Below are 19,702 nucleotides of genomic sequence, written 5' to 3'. Positions count from 1 at the left end.
CTGTACTTTGAAAATAGGTCTCAGTGACATTCACTGCATGTCTTATGAACATAACCAAGGGTTCCCTTATGCAGGTGAGGTTTCTCTTGCTTTGTGTTACTTCCAGGTCACACTGAGCTTCGGGCTTAAATAATGAAGGTATTTAGTGAATGAGTTCTTGCTGAACCATCCTAATCTGGCTAGCTGAGGGGAAGGGAAAGGGTTGATCAAGGTCAGGCTACACACTTGGGACATCCTTTAAACTGAAAATAACTCACTGACATGAGAATTTTTGGCATTTTAACAATGATCAGGAACTAAGGGTTGGTAGAATGACATTGTGAGAAAGTCTCTGGTAACAGCTAAACCAGAAGGAGCAAGATGCTCTCTGTCATCTTAGTATAATGAGCTGCTTGTTCTCAGTTCTTTTGAGGCATCATTTATGTTCTGTCAACTTCAACCCCATCTTAACCACAAGAAATTTGGAAAGTTTGAAACATACACAGGAAAAAGGATTAAAATATTTTGATTTTTTGGGTAGTGCTTTGATTTTCAGTTTTCTGAGTAACACTTGTTTTCTGCTTTATGCCACCATTACAGGAGTAAGAAATACAAGCTTAAATGCTATTAAAATAATGGAAGATGACACTTGTACATTCAAACAATGTCAGAAAATGTTCAAAGATACGTGAGGGAATCTTGTAACACTGTCCTACTCCCAAGTTTGCAGAAGGCTGAAGGAAAGCACACCTAACTGGTGTGCAGAAAGCCATCAGCACTGAGTGCTGATAAAAGGTCAGTTGTGTTAATTAAATACTTGCTCATGTCTGTCTGGAGTCAAAGGGGCAGATTTGGGATGGAAGAATGAAATAAATCGTTGTCTCTGTGCTGTGCAGGGCAGCTGCCATGAGAGGCTGAGCTGTTTTGCTGGTGTTTCAGGCATGAAGCCACTATGTGGCTATTTCTGCCTCTGTCTCTGGGAAGATTTTGTTGTTATGGAGCAGGGTGGCCCCTTGGCAATTCCTGTAGTAAATCTGGTGTGAGGCGATAGGTAAAGCCAGGCAGTGCTGTGTCTCCTGCAGACAGGGCCTTGCTCTTAGCTGTGCATGGACATTTTAAAATATTTTTCTCCAGGCTATTGCAGGGCAGTACCTTTTTTAAATTTTAGTTCCTGTAAAAGCAGGCCTGGGGGACAGGGCAGTGCTGGCCATAGCTGGCTGTGGTGGCTGCTTGGCTGGCAACAATCCAGCCCCTGCTGCTCCCTGCAGAGGTGTGCTGTGGGGGGGTGGCTTGTGGGGAAGGGGAAGCTGGAGTTGGAGAGCCATGCTTTCAGAGAAGGGCTGTCCTCTGTGCCTCTCTCTAACAGGGGTGCTCTGATGTTGGGCTGTGGTGATCCGTGGTGAGAGCAAAGGCTGGACAGCAGGGTGAGGAAGCAGACAGCTCCCAGCCTCCACATCACGGGAGCTTTGCTGCTGTAGCACCTACCCTGATGCTTTAGGTGTTGAAATGACTATGGTGAGATTTTGAAAAATAATCAAAAATGTTGCTGATGACAAAAGGTAGTGCTAAAGCAGGATCCAAGAAATGAGGACAGCTTGGTGTTGTGTGCACACGAGGTAGGACCTGACAGTGCTTTGCTCAGCTCTGGCTGTACCCACTGCCTCCTGGAGGGTGGAAAAGCAGCTACTTTGTGTCCCTAACCAAATTGGATTAAAACCAGGCAATGTAGCAAGTGAAACAAGCAGCTTAAGCTGAACCTTGTTACACCGAGGTAGCCAGAGCGTCCCAGTGGGATATCATTTAGTTCTCCTTTTTGGTTTGTGAAGAGAGGTGACAAGATTTTCTGCTTATGTAGATTTGCAGATTTTCTACCAAGGCAGTAAATTCCTTAACAGACCCAGCTTTCTGCTGGTTTGTGCAGGAGAGAGAATATGGGGAGAAAACAGTTCAGGGAGGATAAAGAGGAGGGAAATGAAGGAGCAAACAAAATCTTATTTTCTGTTGGGTTTGATCTGCACTGAATGCCAGAACTGGTAAATATGAAAACCAGATTTCACTGTTGAGAGAGGCTGGAAGAGGCCACACAGTTACTCTCGCTGGGGTGGCACTTTTAAGTTTGTATTAAGAAGTTTCTAAAGCCTTCAGTGAAGGTTTTTTCCATCTGCAATGTGAATCAGCTGAGTGCTCAGAACACTGTTTGAGTCCAGCTGCATCTCTAATCCTTGCATAGTCACCTGGAAAATTGAGCAGAGGGGGTCAGCAGCAGGACTGCCCTCGGCTGAGCTGCTGTCGGCCCCTGTGAGCACTCAGCCTGCAAAGTCAGGCATGTTGATGTCAACAGCCTCCCTCACTTAAGATAACAGTATTTATCATTATTTGCTTGCTTTTGTGATAGTCAGAGATATTTAGAGATACTGCTGAGGAGGCAAAAATGCCTCCTGCTCACGTTACCTCTCTTTGTAAAAGAGCTGGGCTGTGCTTGGATGGCAGCCAGAGCTATGAGTACCCTGGTGTTACTGAGCACTGGGTGCTGCAGGCCCGTGGGAAACTGTCCTGGGGTGCACCAGCCAGACGAGGGAAGGCGATTGTTCCGCTCTGCTCTGCACTGCTGCAGCCTCACCTTGAGTTGTGGGTGCAGTTTAGCTCACTGCAATAAAAAAAGATATTAAGCTGTTACAGAGTGTCCAAAGGATGGTAATGAAGATGGTGAAGGGCCTTGAGAAGAAGCTGTATAAGGAGCAGTAGAGGTCACTTAGTTCAGCTGGTAGGAGACTGGGGAGGGACCACATTGCAGTTACAACTTCCTCATGAGAGGAAGCGAATGAGAAGTCACTGATCTCTTCTCTGTGATGACCAGTGACAGGATCTGAGAGAATAGCCTGAAGTTGTGTCAGGGAAGGTTTAGACTGGATGTTAGAAAAAGGCTCTTCACCCAGAGGGTGATTGGGCATTGGAACAAGCTCCCCAAGGAAATGGTCACAGCACCAAACCTGACAAAGTTCAAGAAGCATTTGGACAATGGGCTCAGGCACATGGTGTGACTCTTGGGGATAGTCCTGTGCCGGCCTAAGACTTAGACTTGATGATCGTTCTGGGTCCCTTCTAACTCAGCATATTCTGTGTTTCTGTGAAAATAGTGCCTCTAAATGCAAAAGAAAGAGTAATTTGGGGATCTACATCCTAGAAAGCTTATCTAATCCCTGGGACAAGCTTTACAGGTAACAGGCTCTCTCCAGCATGTTCTGGTCAAGAGAAAAGAAATGTCTCAAACTAATTTCAGTGATTATCCCACCCTGTGAAGCATAATTAATTTGAGGGTCCAGGGGCTTTGGTCTTGCATCAAGTCCAATTTGGTGCTTCCGCTAGCGGCAGAGGTCGTGGAAGGGGGACCAAGGCCCTGTGCTTCCAATGGCATCAAGCTGGCAGCAGCACTGAGTGCTTGGGAAAGCAGAAGAGGGATTGGGAAAGAACTGTGGCAGGTTGGAGGAAGGGCTGGAAAACTGCCAGTATTTTTTTTCTAAAGGTAGGTGCTAACTACAACACAGAGCTGCATCAATATGGAGGACAACAGTCTCTGCAGTTATGGCCTAGGGCTTCCAAGGGTTTGTGAGGCAAAGATGTGTCAACAGCATTGCTCTTTGGGGAAAAAGAAAGGTCACGTCAGGCTGAAAAGTTGTGCCTGAGAGGCACAAAGCTCCCCTTGCACTCAACACTCACAGGGTTGTAGATGAAATATTGTCTTCTCTTTGTCCACAGTTTCCTTGGAAGTTGAGTATTTCCGTGGTCTTCTGCTTATTTCCAAATGTGGATGAGCAGCAGTGCTGCAGTACTCTGACCTACAAGAAAACCTGAAACAGAGTGGGGTTGAACCTGTGTGTGTCATGCAAATAAACCACGAAATACTGGGTTGTTGTTGCCTTAGCCAGCAAGAAATAGCTGAATAGCACTGAATAAAAGTTGAATAGCTCGACTTTCTTCTCTGTAGCAGGATTTGTTGGTGGAGAGGATCATCCACTGGGAAAGGCAGTGCTGAAACTTTGGGGAATGCAAAGCTTTGGAGGGAGACAGCTGAGCCGGGCTGCATGCAAGGGGGAGGGCGTTAGGGCGCTGTGTGGAGGCTAAGCTGGGATTCGTAGCTGCCACATGGGAGCAAGCAGTCTGTATCCAATTAAAAATTGGAGCAGCTCCTCTGCATGGATCAAGGAAGAACTTTTGTTCTCCCTGAAGTGGTGAGCTGGAGAGAAAGGACACTGCTGGGAAAGTATGAGAGGTGTTCCAGCAGAGCTGGGGGCCATATAAATGGGGTTTATGACTTGAGGTGATGAGACTGAGATGTGCTGCCCACTGCAAAAGCAGGGGTCTGCAAGCACTTAATGCAGCACCCAGAGGGTGACAGCCTTACTAGTAAAATACTTAAAATGAGGCAATAAGGGAATTTCTGCCAAAGGAGAGGGGCTGTAGTTGCAAGAAGTCGCTGAAGTTATCACGTGGGCAGAGATGTTGCTGAGCCCAAAGAAAAACCTCGTCCTTGTATAACTCACTGTGTGAACATGGTGAGCATAGGGCTCTTTTATGAAATGCCTGTTTATACAGTGGACTACACAGGATAGGTAAAACCCAAGGTTGGGAGAAAGTGTTCCTTGAACAAAAAACGAATTTCTGGAGATCTCCCAAAGGTGTGGGAAGAAGTGAGCTGTAACCCAGCTCCACTGCTCCCCTCCATCCTCATCCTGTGACGGATGGACGAGCAGAGCCAGCTTTTTCACTGGGCTAACTCTTCAAATAATTGCCACTAAACCAAATAGGCTGCCAAGCACGGGCTGGATTTTGCTGGCTTTTGTTTTCAAGTGTTCCCAGCTGTGCAGCCCCTGGGTGACAGCCCAAAGACACTTTCCCAAGCGCTGTGTCCCAGTGTGACATTCAAACACAAGAAGAATGCAAACTTTGCCCCTCCCTCTCCGGCTCTTACCTTCACCTAGATGAGGTGGCTGCAGGTTGGTGGCTGCACTGGGCTCAAAGTGCTCTGGTAGCTCCTGGATTGGCTAAGACAGCGGCATTCCCAGGAGAAGGGTTTCTCCCAGGCAGGACTAGACAGCCTGGGGCAGGAATGAAGCAGCCCTACAGCTCTGCTTCACCCCAGCTCACCGAGCCAAGGCTCACCCGTGGAGCATCCTGGCATCCAGGCAAAAAGCTTCTGACTTTGGCCTGATTCCAGCTTGTGCTGGGAAAACTGCTCCTGGAGTCAACCAGGCTGAGGAATTAAGGTGGTATTCTGCCTGTGCTCCATTTCCATATGCCACTGGAAGCAAATCTGAGATCTACGTGGGGGCAAACCCATCCTAGGAGGGTGCTGTGAGCTAGCCCGGTGAATCCTGAGGGGATATCTGAAGAGCTGTGGTTGCTGAGCTGGTGGTGGACTTGTGTCCCACTGCTGCCATTGCCCCAACACCTGGACAGGTATTTTTTTTACCATGAAATTTTGGGTCTGGCTGCTGGGGCGGAGTGAGCTGTGGTATCCCAAAAACACTGCTCTGAGGGGGGCTGTGTGGTTGCAAACAATGCTTTTAGATGACCTGTCACCAAATTCAGCATCCCCTCCCTCTTATTGCCCTAGGAGGAACTTGTAGATCCCATCTACAATGGGATCAGCCATTGTAGATCCTCGTAGGATCCTGTGTAGGCTCTCCTACAGCCTATTTGTCTCCACTCCCATGGACAAACCCTGGAGCCACTATAGAGCATGACACACCAAATCCCAGCCCGAACATAAAAGTCTCTGGCACTGACAGCGCAAGAGCTGCAGCCAACCCACCAAACCCAAAAATGAGCTGTCTCATGGCACCCCCAAAATGTGAATTTTCTGCCCTTGTTCAGTTCTCTGCTCCCTGTGGCTATCCCACGGCTGGGCCACCCTGGTGCAGGCTCTTGGATTTATCCCATCCCCTCCAGCCAGCCCAGCATCCTGCCCCAGGAAGGGCCAGGAGTGCATCCATATATAGGCAGAAGATCAATCCAGCTGATAATTCGGCACTCAGTATGGAGAAATGACAGCAGGGAAGTTGAATGTCCTCATTTTATTAAAGATTTTGGGTGTTTTTAGTAGTTAGTGAATCTTTTGTCTTCATTCTTCTGTAGTTTCCCTTTGTCCTTCCATATTTTTTCTTCCTTCTTTGGTATTTTTTCTTCCTTCTTTGGTATTTTTTCTTCCTTCTTTGGTATTTTTTCTTTGGTCTCCTGTGGTTTTTGTTTGTTCTTGTGCATTTCTTTTCGGATCTCTTGTATTTTTTCTTTGATGTTCTGTATTTTTCTGTTGATGTCTTGCACTTTTTCTTTGTTGTTATGTATTTTTATTTGACTCTCTGGTTTTACTTCATTCTTCCGTATTTTTTCTTCATTCTTTGGTATTTTTAATTTGTTTTGCTGCATTTTTTCTTGGTTTTGTTGTATTTTTAATTTGTTCTTATGTATTTTTTCTTTCATCTCCTGTATTTTTTCTTTGTTTGTCCATATTTTTGTTACGTCGTCTTTTGGTACTTCATTCTTCTGTACTTTTCCTTCGACCTCCTGTAGTCTTCCTTTCTTCGTCTGTATTTTCATTTCATTCCTTCGTATACTTTCCTTGATCTTCCCTATTTTATCTTTGTACTCCTGTATTTTTATTTCATTCTTATGTATTTTTTCTTTGATCTCCTGCATTTCTTCTTCGGTATTCTTAATTTTGTCTTTGATTGCCTGCATTTTCTCTTCGTTCTTCTGTAATTCCTCTTTGTATCTTTGTATTTTTTCCTCTGTCTTCAGATTTTTCTCGTCATCCTGCTCGTCGTTAGCCCTGTGCTGCGCAAAGTTCAGTTCCCCCATTACGTTTCGTACCTCCTCAGTCGCTGGGGCAGCCGAGCTGCGAGTTGGAAATGAGATATTTTGGGCAAAAACTCACCACAGCTATTGGACACCTGCTGAGGGAGGCGCGGGATCGGCTGCCGCCTTCCCAGCGGGGTGAGCACGCCCAGGCTCGGCTCCTCACGTCCCCGGCCCCGGCGGTGGATCGGCAGCGTCGCCCGGTGTGGTTGTGGGGACGCGGAGGCCGCTGAGGGGCTCCGGGCACTCTTGATGGATTCCGGGGGCCGTTAAGGGAACCGTTGGTGGGCTGCGGGGCGGCTGAGGGGTGGCGGGAGCCCTGAGGGGCCGTTGGGGATGTCCAGCCTCGGCAGCCCCTCAGCCGGCGCCTCGCTCTCCTGAGGCGACAACGGCCTGGGCGGGGCCAGAGCGCGTGCTGGAGGCGGGGCCAGGGCAGACCACGCCCCATTGCAAGAAGGGGCGTGTCCCGCTGGGGCAACGTCACGGGCGCGCTAATTTGCATACGCCGTGCGTGCCGCGGGGTGGGCGGGCGGACGCCGGAGGTGGCGGATCCAAGATGGCGCCGTGCGGACGTGTCCGGAGCCGCTGCCCGGGCCCGGCGCTGCTCCTGCTGCTGGCGCTGGCGGCGCGGCCGGCGCTGCCCGGCCCTGCCGGCGGCGCTCCCGGTGTCGGCGGTGCCCAACTGGGCGCGGGGCAGCCGGCGGGGCCGGTCGCGGCCGTCCCGCGGAGTGCCCGCGGCGGCGGGTCGGGCAGCGGGTGGAAGCTGTCGGAGGAGGCGGTGTGCCGGGAGGACGTGGTGCGGCTCTGCTCCAAGCACAGCTGGGCCAACAACCTCGCCGTGCTCGAGTGCTTGCAGGACGTCCGCGAGGTGAGGGTCGGGCCCGGGGCCGGGCCGGGCCTGCCCGCGGCGGCGAACAAAGAGCGGGGTCCGCGCCGCCCGCGCCCCGCCGCGCCGCCGCCCCGCGTTCCCCTCATGGTTTGTGTTCGAAAAATCGGAGTTTGCGCTGCGGAGCTCTGTGAGGGGAATGAGCTGCTTACGCGGTGGCCGTGAGTGCTCCGGAGAGCAGCTCCTCTTCATTTGCGCCTCGGGGCTCCGCGCAGAGCCCTCCGGGCAGGGAGAGCTCTCGGGGGATGGCTTTGTGTTCGGGCTCTGCTGCCTTGCGGGGTTAGTCGTTTCCAGAGGTCTGGAAGAGCGCAGCCCGCCTAGTGCCGAGTGAAGGCGCCGTGCTCGTAGCAGCAGTGACCTGAAGAGATGGTTTTTTCCCCGCGGTCAGGTTCCCACCTTCGCGTAGAGCTCGGCTGCAGAGGCGGCTCGTTTCCAGTCCTCGGCTGTGTGTGTATGAAACTCGGCGTGCAATCATTAGACCTGGCTGACTTTACGGAGAGGTTAACGGGGCAATCTGTGTTGTTCCCAAACATCTGTGGTGAGCGGTTTTAAGTCCAGCTCAAGAAAAAACTGAGTTGCCACCTCCGAGTCTTCCAGCTCCATCTTTTCATTCATTCCTAGGCTCAGTTTGAAGCAGCCTTTGGGGGATGTGCCTTTGATGAGCTATTCTAATCTTCAGGTCTGTGTAATTCCTGGCTTCTCTGCTGTAAAGTCCAGGAATGCCAGACTGGGTCAGTTTTAATGGTGTTTGGCCCAATTGGGAGTGCGATTCGGCAAAACCTGGGCTCATTTCTCATCCGTTATGATGGGAACAGCAGATAGTAGTGACAGTGGTTACTCTGATCGAGGGGAGTCTTGAACCAGTAAGTGTCAGTGATTACTTCTGCCTTAAAATGCAAAGGTAATTTAGATTTTTATCTAACTTCATGTTTTAATTTTGGGTGGGTAGTTAGTAAGACACTTGTGGTAAGTGTTTTAAATGAGTCCTACTGCAACATCTTTCACAGTTATGAAACGCTTTAATATGTGCTTTATGAATAACTTGCCCCTTGCTGTTTCTTTCACCTGTCTGGGGTCTTTTGGCCCCCTTTTAGGGAGGCAGCCTATCTGAGAGGATCTCAGAAGCTGACCTCACAGGCAGCGGCTCACAAGCTGCCAGCCTGCCAAAAAGGCAAGCTCTTGTTCCTTTCTTTCCAGTTGCACAGCCCCTCCCTACTCTTTTCATAGTTCCAGTGCTTGTTGGTTTTCTGCCATTTTAGCGAGGTGAACCCTTTCGTAGTCTAGTTTTTCGGTTTTCTGCTGGAATAGTTTTGTCATTTTTCTGAGTTAAAGCACAGAGTGGGGTGAGTGCAGGGCTGGGACAGGGCTGTGCAGGGGGACGGAAGAGATCAAATCGAAGATGAAGAAATGCTTTGCATCATGCTTTGTTTTCACCAAGTACAAACCTTTATGTTGGCTCTGCATATCTCCTGAGAACTCCCTTCTTTGAGTGTTATGTCTGCTTGTGGTTTTCCTTTTCCCATTCCTAAGCCTGTCTTGATGTCAGTAGTTTGCTGGCTGTTGGTCTTGTCTGGCTGTAGTGCTGCCTGATGCTCAGTGCTGAAGGTGAACCTTTTCCTGTGTGACATCCCAGGCATCAACAGGACATCTAGGGGTTCTTTTGGATTGAGTTTTCTCTCTGAAGGTGCCACTCTTCAGCCTTGTTTTCACTTGTCTGTCAGCCTGCAAAGAGCACTGTCAGCTGCTCTTAACCCTCCATAGTTTGTCCTCATTAACACCGATGTGATGGGCTGCATCCTGATGTAAAAGTGACTTCACAGAGTGCTGCTTTGTGAAATTAATTAGAATAACTGACTTCTGTGTATCCCTGCCGTTTAACACTTGATATTTCGAGTGTGAATAAAAGTCATAAGTTGTAAACATTGGGTACCATTTCAGCTCATAGGTAACAGGGTCAAGATGTTGTCTCAGACGTTTCCTTTGTGCTGGAGGTGACAGCAGAGGAAATATGTGACGTATTGGCTGTTGTTGATATAACTTTTACTTTTGACTCTTGAGCATTTGACCACTTGTTTGGATGATACCAGAAAAGTGACTATTACATTTTAAAATGGGTGAGGATCTAGTCTGAGTCATACAGCCCACTTAAAACCAGTCAGGCTATAGTAAATGGAGATCTGGGGGAGTTGTTTTGTGTGTGATACTGTCAGTGAGGACAATGTGTGGATGCTGTTAAAAGTAGCAGGCAAGATTTTTAGAAGCAGTTAGGCTGCAGAAACAGCCTTTTTTCTATAGGTGTTTAAGGCACTCTTACTTTTCTTATAAGAAGTGTTTCTCTAAAGTGGAGAAAATTTCAGTTTAAAACTGGAAATGTTACTATTAGGATTATCCGTTGATTTTTCTTAGTGTGATACAGGTAAGCTAGGACAATTCTCAAGATGAATAACCAGGAGAAACAACTACTTGAAACGTTCCTTTTGAGTCCATAAAATATAGAGAAAAGAGAAGGTATGCTTATTTTGTTAGTCAGTGTGAATGGAATCACACGGTTTCAGTATCTGCTGATTTCTAGGTGTGGATGTCTTTAAAGTACATCCTCTCTTGCTTTTATTGGGTAGTTCTGAATCTAAAGGAACCAGGAGTGTTGAGTCTGTGGTTGACTGGTACAGGAGCCCAACTTGTAAGGCAAATGGTGAAAGAAGCTGTTCAACACAAATATTGAGTAAAGAACAGTGTGACACAAAGAAAAGAGTTAAAAATCCCCAAACTCCACACCCCAAACCCAACACAAACCAGAAAACCTACCCAAACCCCCAAATAGTAAAGTTTTGGTTTTGAAAGGTTATTTGTAGAATGTCAATTTAAAGCATTGTCAAAAGAGTTACTTAAGCACTGTGTATTTTTAGAATTCTTGAGGAAAAAATAGTCAGATCCCCAGACTGATATCAAATACATTTTACCACTGATTTTTCCAATGAGTCAAAGAAATGTTTAATTAATGTAGTGCAGAATCCTCTTTCATTTTGTAGTAGAAGGATGGGAAGGATGCTCCATGATTGGAGAAGGAAGTGATTGAGGTCAGAGCTACTTAGTTTAAACATTTTTGACCATAATCAGAAAACAGAATAAAACACATATTTTGGTGCATTTTGCAGATGAATTAATTTCCTTCAAGTTAAAAGTATTCATGCATTGGATGTATTACAGTTTTGAGTGAATTAAATTTTGTCATCGAGGTTTTAATTATTATTCACATAATTCTATGTCACAATATAAAAAGAGTAGAATGGGGTAGTGTATATGTCTGTTTTTAAAAACTGTGTTCCAAAGTGCTTTTTTTCCAAAAGTATTCAGGTTGGGAGCCTGTTTCTGGGAAGGCTTTGGAGCCTGCATTTCACTGAACATACTCTGTAGCCTTTAAGTCCTTTTTTTTTTTTTGTGGGCTGCCTGTTAAACTGTTTTGCATGGTTAATGTATAAATAAACCCATGAAATATTAATATATTTTCTAGGTAACGATTTTTGCTTGATTAATGATGATTTGCATTTGAAGCATGACTGAGTTGTTGAATTTGAGGTGGGAAACATTAAAAGGGATGAAAATAATCTTAACCAGTGTGGTTCTCTTATCTGGTTTACTAGTGGAGCACAATTTTACTGTTAAAACCTACATTACACCTGGTTAATTGGTGAGTGGATTTGATACCATAATTGTTAGTCTTTGCTTGCATTGCCCTTGTAAAGATTATACAATATTTAGAGCATGATATCATTCTGTATAATGCTAACGCATTATAGGCTAAGTATTTTTTCTAAGATCAAACAGTTGTGGTTAAGCTGGGATTAGAGATCAAGGTTTTGGCCTCCTGCTACTTTCTTCATCCTGAATGGTTCCGTTTCTTTGGTAGCACCTTTATGGCAAAGACAGTGTAATTGAGCCTGAATGAGCTGCCTTCTGGAAATAATAGGGCTCTCTTAGTGTTGAGGATTGGATTAAGAACAAAACAAGTTATTGTGAAAGCTGTGTATTTCAAGAATAGTGTTTTTCCTGTTATTTCAGAATTGTAGTCAGTGTAAAAGGCCAGAAAATTCATTTGATGTGACTTAATGGACTGGGGAGCTTGTGCCATTTGACAGGCTGGGAACTGTCATATTTCTTCCATTTAAATGTTTTATTCCTCACTCTGTATGTACCTGAGCTCCTTAAGTGATCTGATAAAATAGTGTCAGTGAAATGACTTGTTTTAAAATTACAGATGGAGAATAGAAATGAGACAATAATGCATGCTTGGAGTCTTCATCTCTTTTGGTAGTATTTTAATTGTAGGAAAAGCTGTGTGTGCTCAGTCCCTGTCCTGGTTCTGTAGTGTTTTCTACCTTTTTGATAAATGGATTAGAAATGTAACGGCTTCTCTGAAGCTTTTTGCTTGCACTGAGGTGGAAAAGTGTGATCTGTCACAGTAGCTCATTTTATTTTATTTTATTTTTCCTCTTTTTATCTCCCTAATTTATTGAGTTAAAGGTCAAAGGTTTTGTTTTGACTTGACATGTGACATTATGTCATATTTGAGCACCTACTCCTGTTATTCCATCTCTCTCAGCTTTCCTGTGCCCAGGTGGAGGCTGGCATTTAAAGCACCCTTTTTGAGATGTCTCATTTGTGGCAGCAAATGACTGGTTACCTGTCCAGAGCTGTAAGTAATTGAGGGCTGTGGATTAAACATAGCATGAGGGTCAGCTGGTTCTCAGGAAATGCAAATGGTGAAGATACTCTTGACAGAGTTGGCCATCTTTTTCAGCACTGAGGGGTTTTATTTCCAACAAAATCTCCAGGCATTCTCCCTGGCCTTCAGGTGTGCTGCTTTAAGTAACTGCCTGTTTAAGTTTTAAGAAACTGCTGGGTTAGTAAGTCCATGGTTGTGGGATGGAAGCTGTTCTGATTCTCCAATCATTGCTATTGCAAAAGAGCAGGCAGTTAGTATTCCAGTGGTGCTCTTACAGTGCCTACAGCATTATCATCTGGTTCAGATATCAACGCTCAAAGCGTTGAGGTTTTTTTAAAGGCAATGATCATAAACCTGAAAGATGTACCTTAAGCCTTGCTGAGGGCTTTGCTTACATTTTCCCTGCTTTCTAAGGGATATTGACCTGGTGATCATTTAAAGTCTGTAAAGGACATGGGAGTTTAAGAACTCTTGCATCACTGAGAAAAGTAAAAGGAGAATTCTTATCCGTGTAGTTGGAGGTGGTCTAACTCAAAGGAAAAATGAGATTGAGTTAATTGTTGGGCTGTAACTGGACTCTACGAGTTGAAGCCTTTACATCTGAATTAAAAGTTTTCAGATACTGTTCTGGCTTAAGCTGAATTTAATTAAGAATTTAGAATGGTTTGTGGTAGATGCAAATTAATTTTAATGGTCAGGATAGTCCCTCCTGCTTCTAAAATTTATAAAATGGAAGATGCACTATCCAAGTCAATGGAAGGGAATGGCTGGACTTAGGAGAAAAGATTGACGTGATTAAGTGTTGGAAGACACATGAGCAATGGGAAGGCAAGGCTGGAACACTGAAGGTTTTTCTCCTGAGGCTTGGTTTCTTAACCGAGATTAGCAGCATTTTTGTTCTAAGGTTTTTGTTTTCCCTTGTGTTTGGATAGTGTAAGCCCAGTTTCCTCCTGGCTTTTGTAGTTAAGTCTTAAAGTAAAATACTAAATATACTTTAAAAGTTTGATGTGTTTTTAGGTTGGTTACTTTGGCATCAGCCTTTGGCTTAATCTTAGGATGTAACAATATTTAAAAGGACTCTTTTTGCTGAAGCCATGTTTGAGCCGAATAGAGGGGAAGATGATCTCTCTCATGCCAGGTCCTGGACTTAGTATCTTGTGAACAGAGCATTGAGCACAGGTTCTTAGTTCTCCATATCCTTAGCTGCCCTTTTCCTTATCAGAAAGAGTTATTTTTGTGGGTTTTTCAGGGATGGGTTTGTTTGTCTTAATTCCATGCTGTTCTTGGCGAGCTGGTACTTGTGGTAGCTGGTTGTGTATCAGTTTGGCCTGGGATGTTTGGCTCAGTAAAAGAGATTATCTTACAGGTCTACTTCCTCCAGTGAGCTGGCACTGCTGGCCTGCTGCAGCGCTGCATACCGAGGAGAAAAGGAGTGAAAATACAAGGAGAGAAGTAAAGTTTGATGCAGGCTGTGCAGCCTGGGCTTGGCTCAGGGTGCAGTGAGGGAAGTTGTGTTAGGGGGAGGTGATCTACTGAGCCAAATAGCTGAATATATTGAAAAGCAGAGACTTGGTCAGTTGTTACAGTACAGACAGGTACAGCTAGGTTGTGTTTTGCATGTACTCTCTCCTCCCTTGTACTGGATGAAAGAGCATGTCTCTGGTGCTGCTTTGGGTTGTCATGGTTGGAACAGAATGTTTTGAGGATGGATTATTCTTGGCAAATAAAGTGTTGTATTTGTTTTCTAGTATAGAGATGACTAGGTGTTCTTTATAGTGTAGCTTTGCTGCATGCATGCACCACTTTTCCAGTGGATTCTGCTTCTTTGGTCTTTGGAAAATGCACCCTTACTTTGGGAAAAGCTTTGCAGTTATTCTTCCTAATAATATACCCCAAAGAATTAGATGAATAAAAGGTCTAGGTAATTGCCTTTTTATTTGAACTCTTGCTTTAAAATAGTTTTTTTTTCTTTTTGATCTTCTGACTAATTCAGTTTTAAAGTCTGTGAAATTGGTTGCTATGGCAGTAAAATTTTTCAGTTCTGTTAGCTGATAATTTTCTGTTATCATGGGATACCTTGATTTTCTGGATGTTCAGTTTATCAGTACCCATCACAGTGCATTAGGTGAAGAGCAGAGATCCTACTTTCCCTGGGTACCAGCTTGTGGTATAATTGCAACCTTTTTCATCAAGACATGAGATGAAAACCCATCCTGTTCCACTTCTGAGCAGGGGTGGCATTCATAAAAACTGTCCTGGAATGGTGTCTGAATGTCTGCAGCTCTGAGCTGAGGAATCTCCTGCAGGAGTTAGAGGTGTCTGTTTTCTCTGTGCTGTCTTCAGGGGTATCATGCCTGAGTTTATTACATTCTTTTCCTTTAGATAAATGTATCTTGAAGTTCTTACAGCTTTGTGAGCTTAGATTTCCTGTATTTGCATTAGAGTGCATTTCTTGTTTGTAATGTCTACAGTTTTGCCTTAACCTGAACACCTGATGCCTTTAGTAACATTAGGCTAAAGACTAATGGTACACATGGAATATTCCTTTTGCCAAGTAACACCGTAGGGAAAAATGACCATCGGACGGGACAGGAATGCTTATTTGCTGCTTTTTTTTTTTCATCTCTGTCCGAAGCAATGCATTGCTGAGAATTGCTGAGGTGGCAAAAGGTAGTTTAATGTAGTAAGTTTTCGTGGTTTCCCTACATACCTGAAGTATTTTACTCCTTTCCAGTTAGTGGTAGAACTGTGTGCTCTTTTATGAAAATCTTCTTGTAGTTTCCTTAGTTGATTCTGGGGAGTTTTGAGTCTCTTTTAGAGAATGAACCTGGTTATGTTGGTGTAAATAAGTGCTTATATGTAACAGTGTGGGTTAATACCAGATAGCTCTTACAGCCATGCTATGCAAAGTCAATCAGGCAAATGTGCTGTCTTTTGTTTAAAAAATAATGAGTAGCTTAATCTGGTAGCAAGTTTGCTGTCTAGATCTTTTGAATCTTAATAGGAAGCTCACCAGCCTTCATCATGCTCAGTAGTTTGCTAATTGAGGCTTTCTTTTCTAGACTGTTCTGTTATTGCAGGGTATAATACTTTGCACCAAGTGAACTGCAAAACAAACTCAGCAGAGCATGCATTCTTCTAAGTGTTGAAGTAATTGCCCTACAAAAAGGTTTTGATGGAATTAAATAAAAGACAGCAAACCCAAACCTGCTTGGCTTGTGGACTTTATCTGACAGTCCAGACTTGATTTGAGCTTTTGTTAGGCTGTTCTCAGCTGACTTGAACTAAGGTCATAGCAGATGTATATGTCCAAAATACTAGCTGTAGGAAGAATGGGATTCTGTACTTCCCTCACAGAACACAAAGCTTTGCAGTGTTTCATATTTTGGCTTCATGGTCTGTGGTTTAACAAGCACCAAACATCTGGTGAACCATCACTGATAATACTCTCACCTCTGACTCCAGAATTGGCAGCACTGTATAGGGCAGAGTTGCCTGGCATAATGCAGAGTTTGTTTCAGCTCAGGCACTCATCAGTGTGGCTTGAGCTTGTCCACATCAAACCCCTCTCACGTGCTCTGAGGCTATGTTGGCTTCCTTTCCATGAGCAGCTCACAGGTAAGGCTTACACAAAGGGAAAAGCATACAGCAAACCACAAACGACTGGGTTTTGCTTTCCCTCCCCTCCTCCAGGCATTTGTGAACTCTTCCAGCATCCTCTCATATAAAACCATAGTCTTAACTTGTTCTGCTGGGGAGGGTGCTGATGGAATTTAAATTCTTCTCTTTGTATGTCAGCTCTTCCCAAAGTAATTTCCCCAAACACTTTCCTTCCTGAAGGCATTTCAGTGAAACCCTTCATGACTTTGTGATGCTCTCCAAGATTATTTAGTAAATGTTATTTTCTAATGTCAGTTTTACTTGCTGAGGTTCACAGTATCTCAGACTTAAATACTTAAAAAAGGCACGAAAACTTTCTAAGAATGCTGGAGAGCTCAGGTATGCTGTGTGGTGCTGGCTTGAAGATGGGAGGAGGATTCAACTTGAATTTCTCTGTTGTATAGTTAGAAGATGAGAATCAGTGTTAGTCACTTAAACTGCTGGGTTTTGCCCCACCACAGCAGTATTATCCAGTGTGGTGTATGGGTTGGTTTTGGGAAAATGGAACAGGCAAAACCTTTCTACTGCGTAGAGTTGTACATCATGAATAACTTTAAATAACATGACAGCATATTGTTGCTGTCTTAAAATGATCATTTATCTGTTGAGAAATGGAGTTTTATCTCTGACTGTAACCACTTCTGCTTTGCCTACTGGGATCACAAAATTGGAATTGGGATCCTGCCTAGGAGATCAAAGTTTTAGGTTAAAAAGAAAATTCCCCTCTGTGAACTTAATATGAAGCTATTCAAGCAAGAATGGTAAAAAAGGAAGATGTTAAGAGAATGTAGCAGAGTAGTGTAGAGGCTGATAGGCATTACAATATGGGAGAACCTTTGTGTATCTTCACATCTTTGTCTCAAGTTTTAAGGCAGAGTATTACTTCATATACCATAATTGTTATGATCTTAAGTTGGGCCAGATGAGTTTTTCTGAACAGAACTTTTTTCCTCAGGAACCATTTAAAATAAACTTGTGGAGGCTGGCTAATATTATTATCCACTACTTTGGGAGCCAATGATGCTGAAAGTACTCTTAAACAGCGCTTTTGGGCTTTGGTATGATTTTATAAGTTCCTTGTTTGTATGGTGCTCACTTTTTGTAGCATTAAAAGCTGTAAAATATATCAAGAGATCATATTTGAAAAGTATCTAAAATAATGGCTCAAAGCTGTCAAAAGACTGTACCTGAGTAAAATTTGGGCAGTGTGAGTACAGTGCTACTTGCTCCCACATTTATAGAGCTTGTTGCTTTGTTCTACCTTCTTTTGGGGTTTGATCCCTTGGTAGCATTTCATACCAGAATCCAGGACCTCAGCAATGAGTTTCCTTCTGGTGAAACTGAAGCCATATGGACAGGGAAGCTGCATGGGTTGTTAGGAAATGAGTATCTTTATCAGAGGAGGTTGGGGAAGATGGAGAATTGAATAGCACAGCCACTTCCCCAGTCATGAAGCCAAACAAAGGGAAGGACAATGATGTTAGAGTTATTCTCTTCTAGAGGCTACTGTGCAGAAGCTGAGAGGATTCAGTCACAGGCAGATAGTGCTCTTTGCCATTGTTTTCTGCCTGAGACTCTTGCTTTTTATGGAATATTAGAGCAGTAGGCTTCTGTTGAGCATCTGAGCCTGTAGCCATCATTAATAGCCAAGATGGACACTCCTCTTGTTTTTAGCATAGAATTTTTCATATCCCTTATTATTCAAATGTCAATCCAATGCTATGCTAGTCAAGTCATCTAATTAAGACTCTCCAGAGCAAGGTATAGGAACAATCATTCTGGCTTGTTCTTGTGTGGAAAGTACAAATTTTCATAGAAATAGACTGTAATATTCCTGATAACATTGATAAAATCACAGAATTGGTGGTGATGTTGGATATAGTTGCTGAAAAAAATGATTAATTTTGCAGAGAAGCAAATAAGAGTTTTCAGTTAGAATTTCTTGGTTTCCATGGCCTATTTCTGGGATTTTGACCATGGAAGTATTTATCTTGAAGTTCCAAGATTTTAAGTTGGATGCGGTAACAGCAGAAAGATGTTGGCTGTTCCTGGAAGGAGGCACATGATCAGGTGAAACTTCCAGAATAACAGTGACTTGGAGAGTACAGAAACCCTTTTTATCCTGGTGTTCCAGGCAATGGTGGTTGTTAGCTGCCACCAAACTAAAGCTCATCTTGCACCTTGCTCTGAGGATTGCCACAGCCTTGGTGCGAGTGGGAGAACAACTTCCACGTCAGGTACCATTCCTGTGGAGTTACCTGTAGAGTCATCCAGTTGGCCTGGATGAGAAGTGTGTTAGGATCCTGTGACCAGGAGCTGCTGGTTCAGATAACTGTGCTTTGGTTTCCTCAGCTACAGTACTTGGCAGCAGTAGAATGGTGTACAGGCTGAAAGCGTGGGCTGACAGCGAGTCTGTCTCCCTGCCGTGAACAGAGGTGAGGTTGGGTTGAGTTTGTTCGTTGTTTTTGCTTTTCAGCATGACATGTTCTGTAACAGTTGAGCTTTGCCCCTACAATGTTGGGAATGAGTAGCATCTCTTCTTAATCATGAGCAGATTGTGTTGGGTTTTTGTTTTAAATTAGTCTCTCACCTGAATGATTCTATAATTATTTGTTTGTTTTTCCTTACAATGAAAGATATGAATGTGTTTAACATTTACTGGCAAGACTTGCTGTATCAAAAGATAACAGGACACTGGGCATCGATCTGAGTTACTTGGTGTTCTGCATCCTTTCCCACAGTCTATTGCTAGCTTTAATCCATGAAAAATATTTTGTGAAAATGTGGAACAATTTCTTTGCCTGTAGCATCAGAGTCTTAAAAACATTGTGGGATTGAAATGTTGCTTCATCCTTCTTTTAGAACAAATCTGTCACATGTTTTAGTCCAAAAGGAATTATAGGACCAAAAGAGTAGTAATATGCTATTTCTACGAAATACGAAAAGGCCTGAGGCTCTCGTGAAACAGAAATGTGGAGTAGGATGTTACTGACCTGAGGAATGTGTTTTTTCTTAGTTTTGATATTCACGTGCCTGATAAATATTTGGGATTTGATTGCCATAGGCATTCTTCTTTCCAGAAAACAGCAACTCCTCCTTTTAATGTAATAGAGATACCCTGGGAGTAGCTGTGGAGGAGGGAAGGGGCACAGGCAGCTTGTCCTCAAATTCTCCAGGCAATGTGTCTTGCCAAGTTTCTGGCAAATGTTTAAGAAGTTGTATGTAACCTGCAACAGTCGATGGATCTACTTGGGAGTGAAAGAGCCTGAGGTACTTGTGTGATGAATACTGCTCGTGACTTTGGAAATTCTGCAGTGCTCCCTTGGCTGTAACATTGTGGATGCATTTGGGTAGTTTTATCAATGAAACTCCCTGTTGAGAAGAAAGTGCTCGCTGAGGAAAACAGCAGATAAAGTTACCAAAATAACCCTTGCTCCCTGGAGACCTGCTGGAGGAGGGAAGAGTCTTGTCAGTCACACTTGGATTTGAATAACATGACATAACATCATATCAAATGGTTTAGGGTGAATGGAGCAGGGGGGCTGCACTTCCAGCCCCTCAGGCTTGCTTTGTGTTCAGAGCTTGGTTGCTTGTGTAGG

General features: G+C 44.2%; 1 protein-coding gene and 1 long non-coding RNA gene across 2 annotated transcripts in view; one reads left to right on the top strand and one right to left on the bottom strand.

Annotated features, from left to right (window-relative positions):
* Positions 1-79: 79 nt before the first annotated feature.
* LOC146432220 (uncharacterized) lies at positions 80-7,288 on the bottom strand. The gene is made up of 3 exons (XR_014854502.1): positions 4,949-7,288; positions 3,697-3,827; positions 80-2,626 (listed from the first exon to the last, which is right to left on the bottom strand). It is a non-coding gene; the product is annotated as an uncharacterized LOC146432220 (long non-coding RNA).
* A 63-nt stretch (positions 7,289-7,351) lies between these two features.
* Positions 7,352-19,702, top strand: part of GLG1 (golgi glycoprotein 1) — a 79,112-nt gene continuing 66,761 nt past the window's right edge. The window contains exon 1 of the mRNA XM_085071720.1: positions 7,352-7,702. Coding sequence (XP_084927846.1) covers positions 7,391-7,702 — 312 coding nt within the window. The 5' untranslated portion in view covers positions 7,352-7,390. The remainder of the gene's footprint in view (positions 7,703-19,702) is intronic.

Source organism: Lichenostomus cassidix, chromosome 11, assembly GCF_008360975.1.
Source record: "Lichenostomus cassidix isolate B80296 chromosome 11, HeHo_3.0, whole genome shotgun sequence".
Taxonomy (NCBI): Eukaryota; Metazoa; Chordata; class Aves; order Passeriformes; family Meliphagidae; genus Lichenostomus; species Lichenostomus cassidix.
This window is presented reverse-complemented; position numbering and strand designations above follow the sequence as displayed.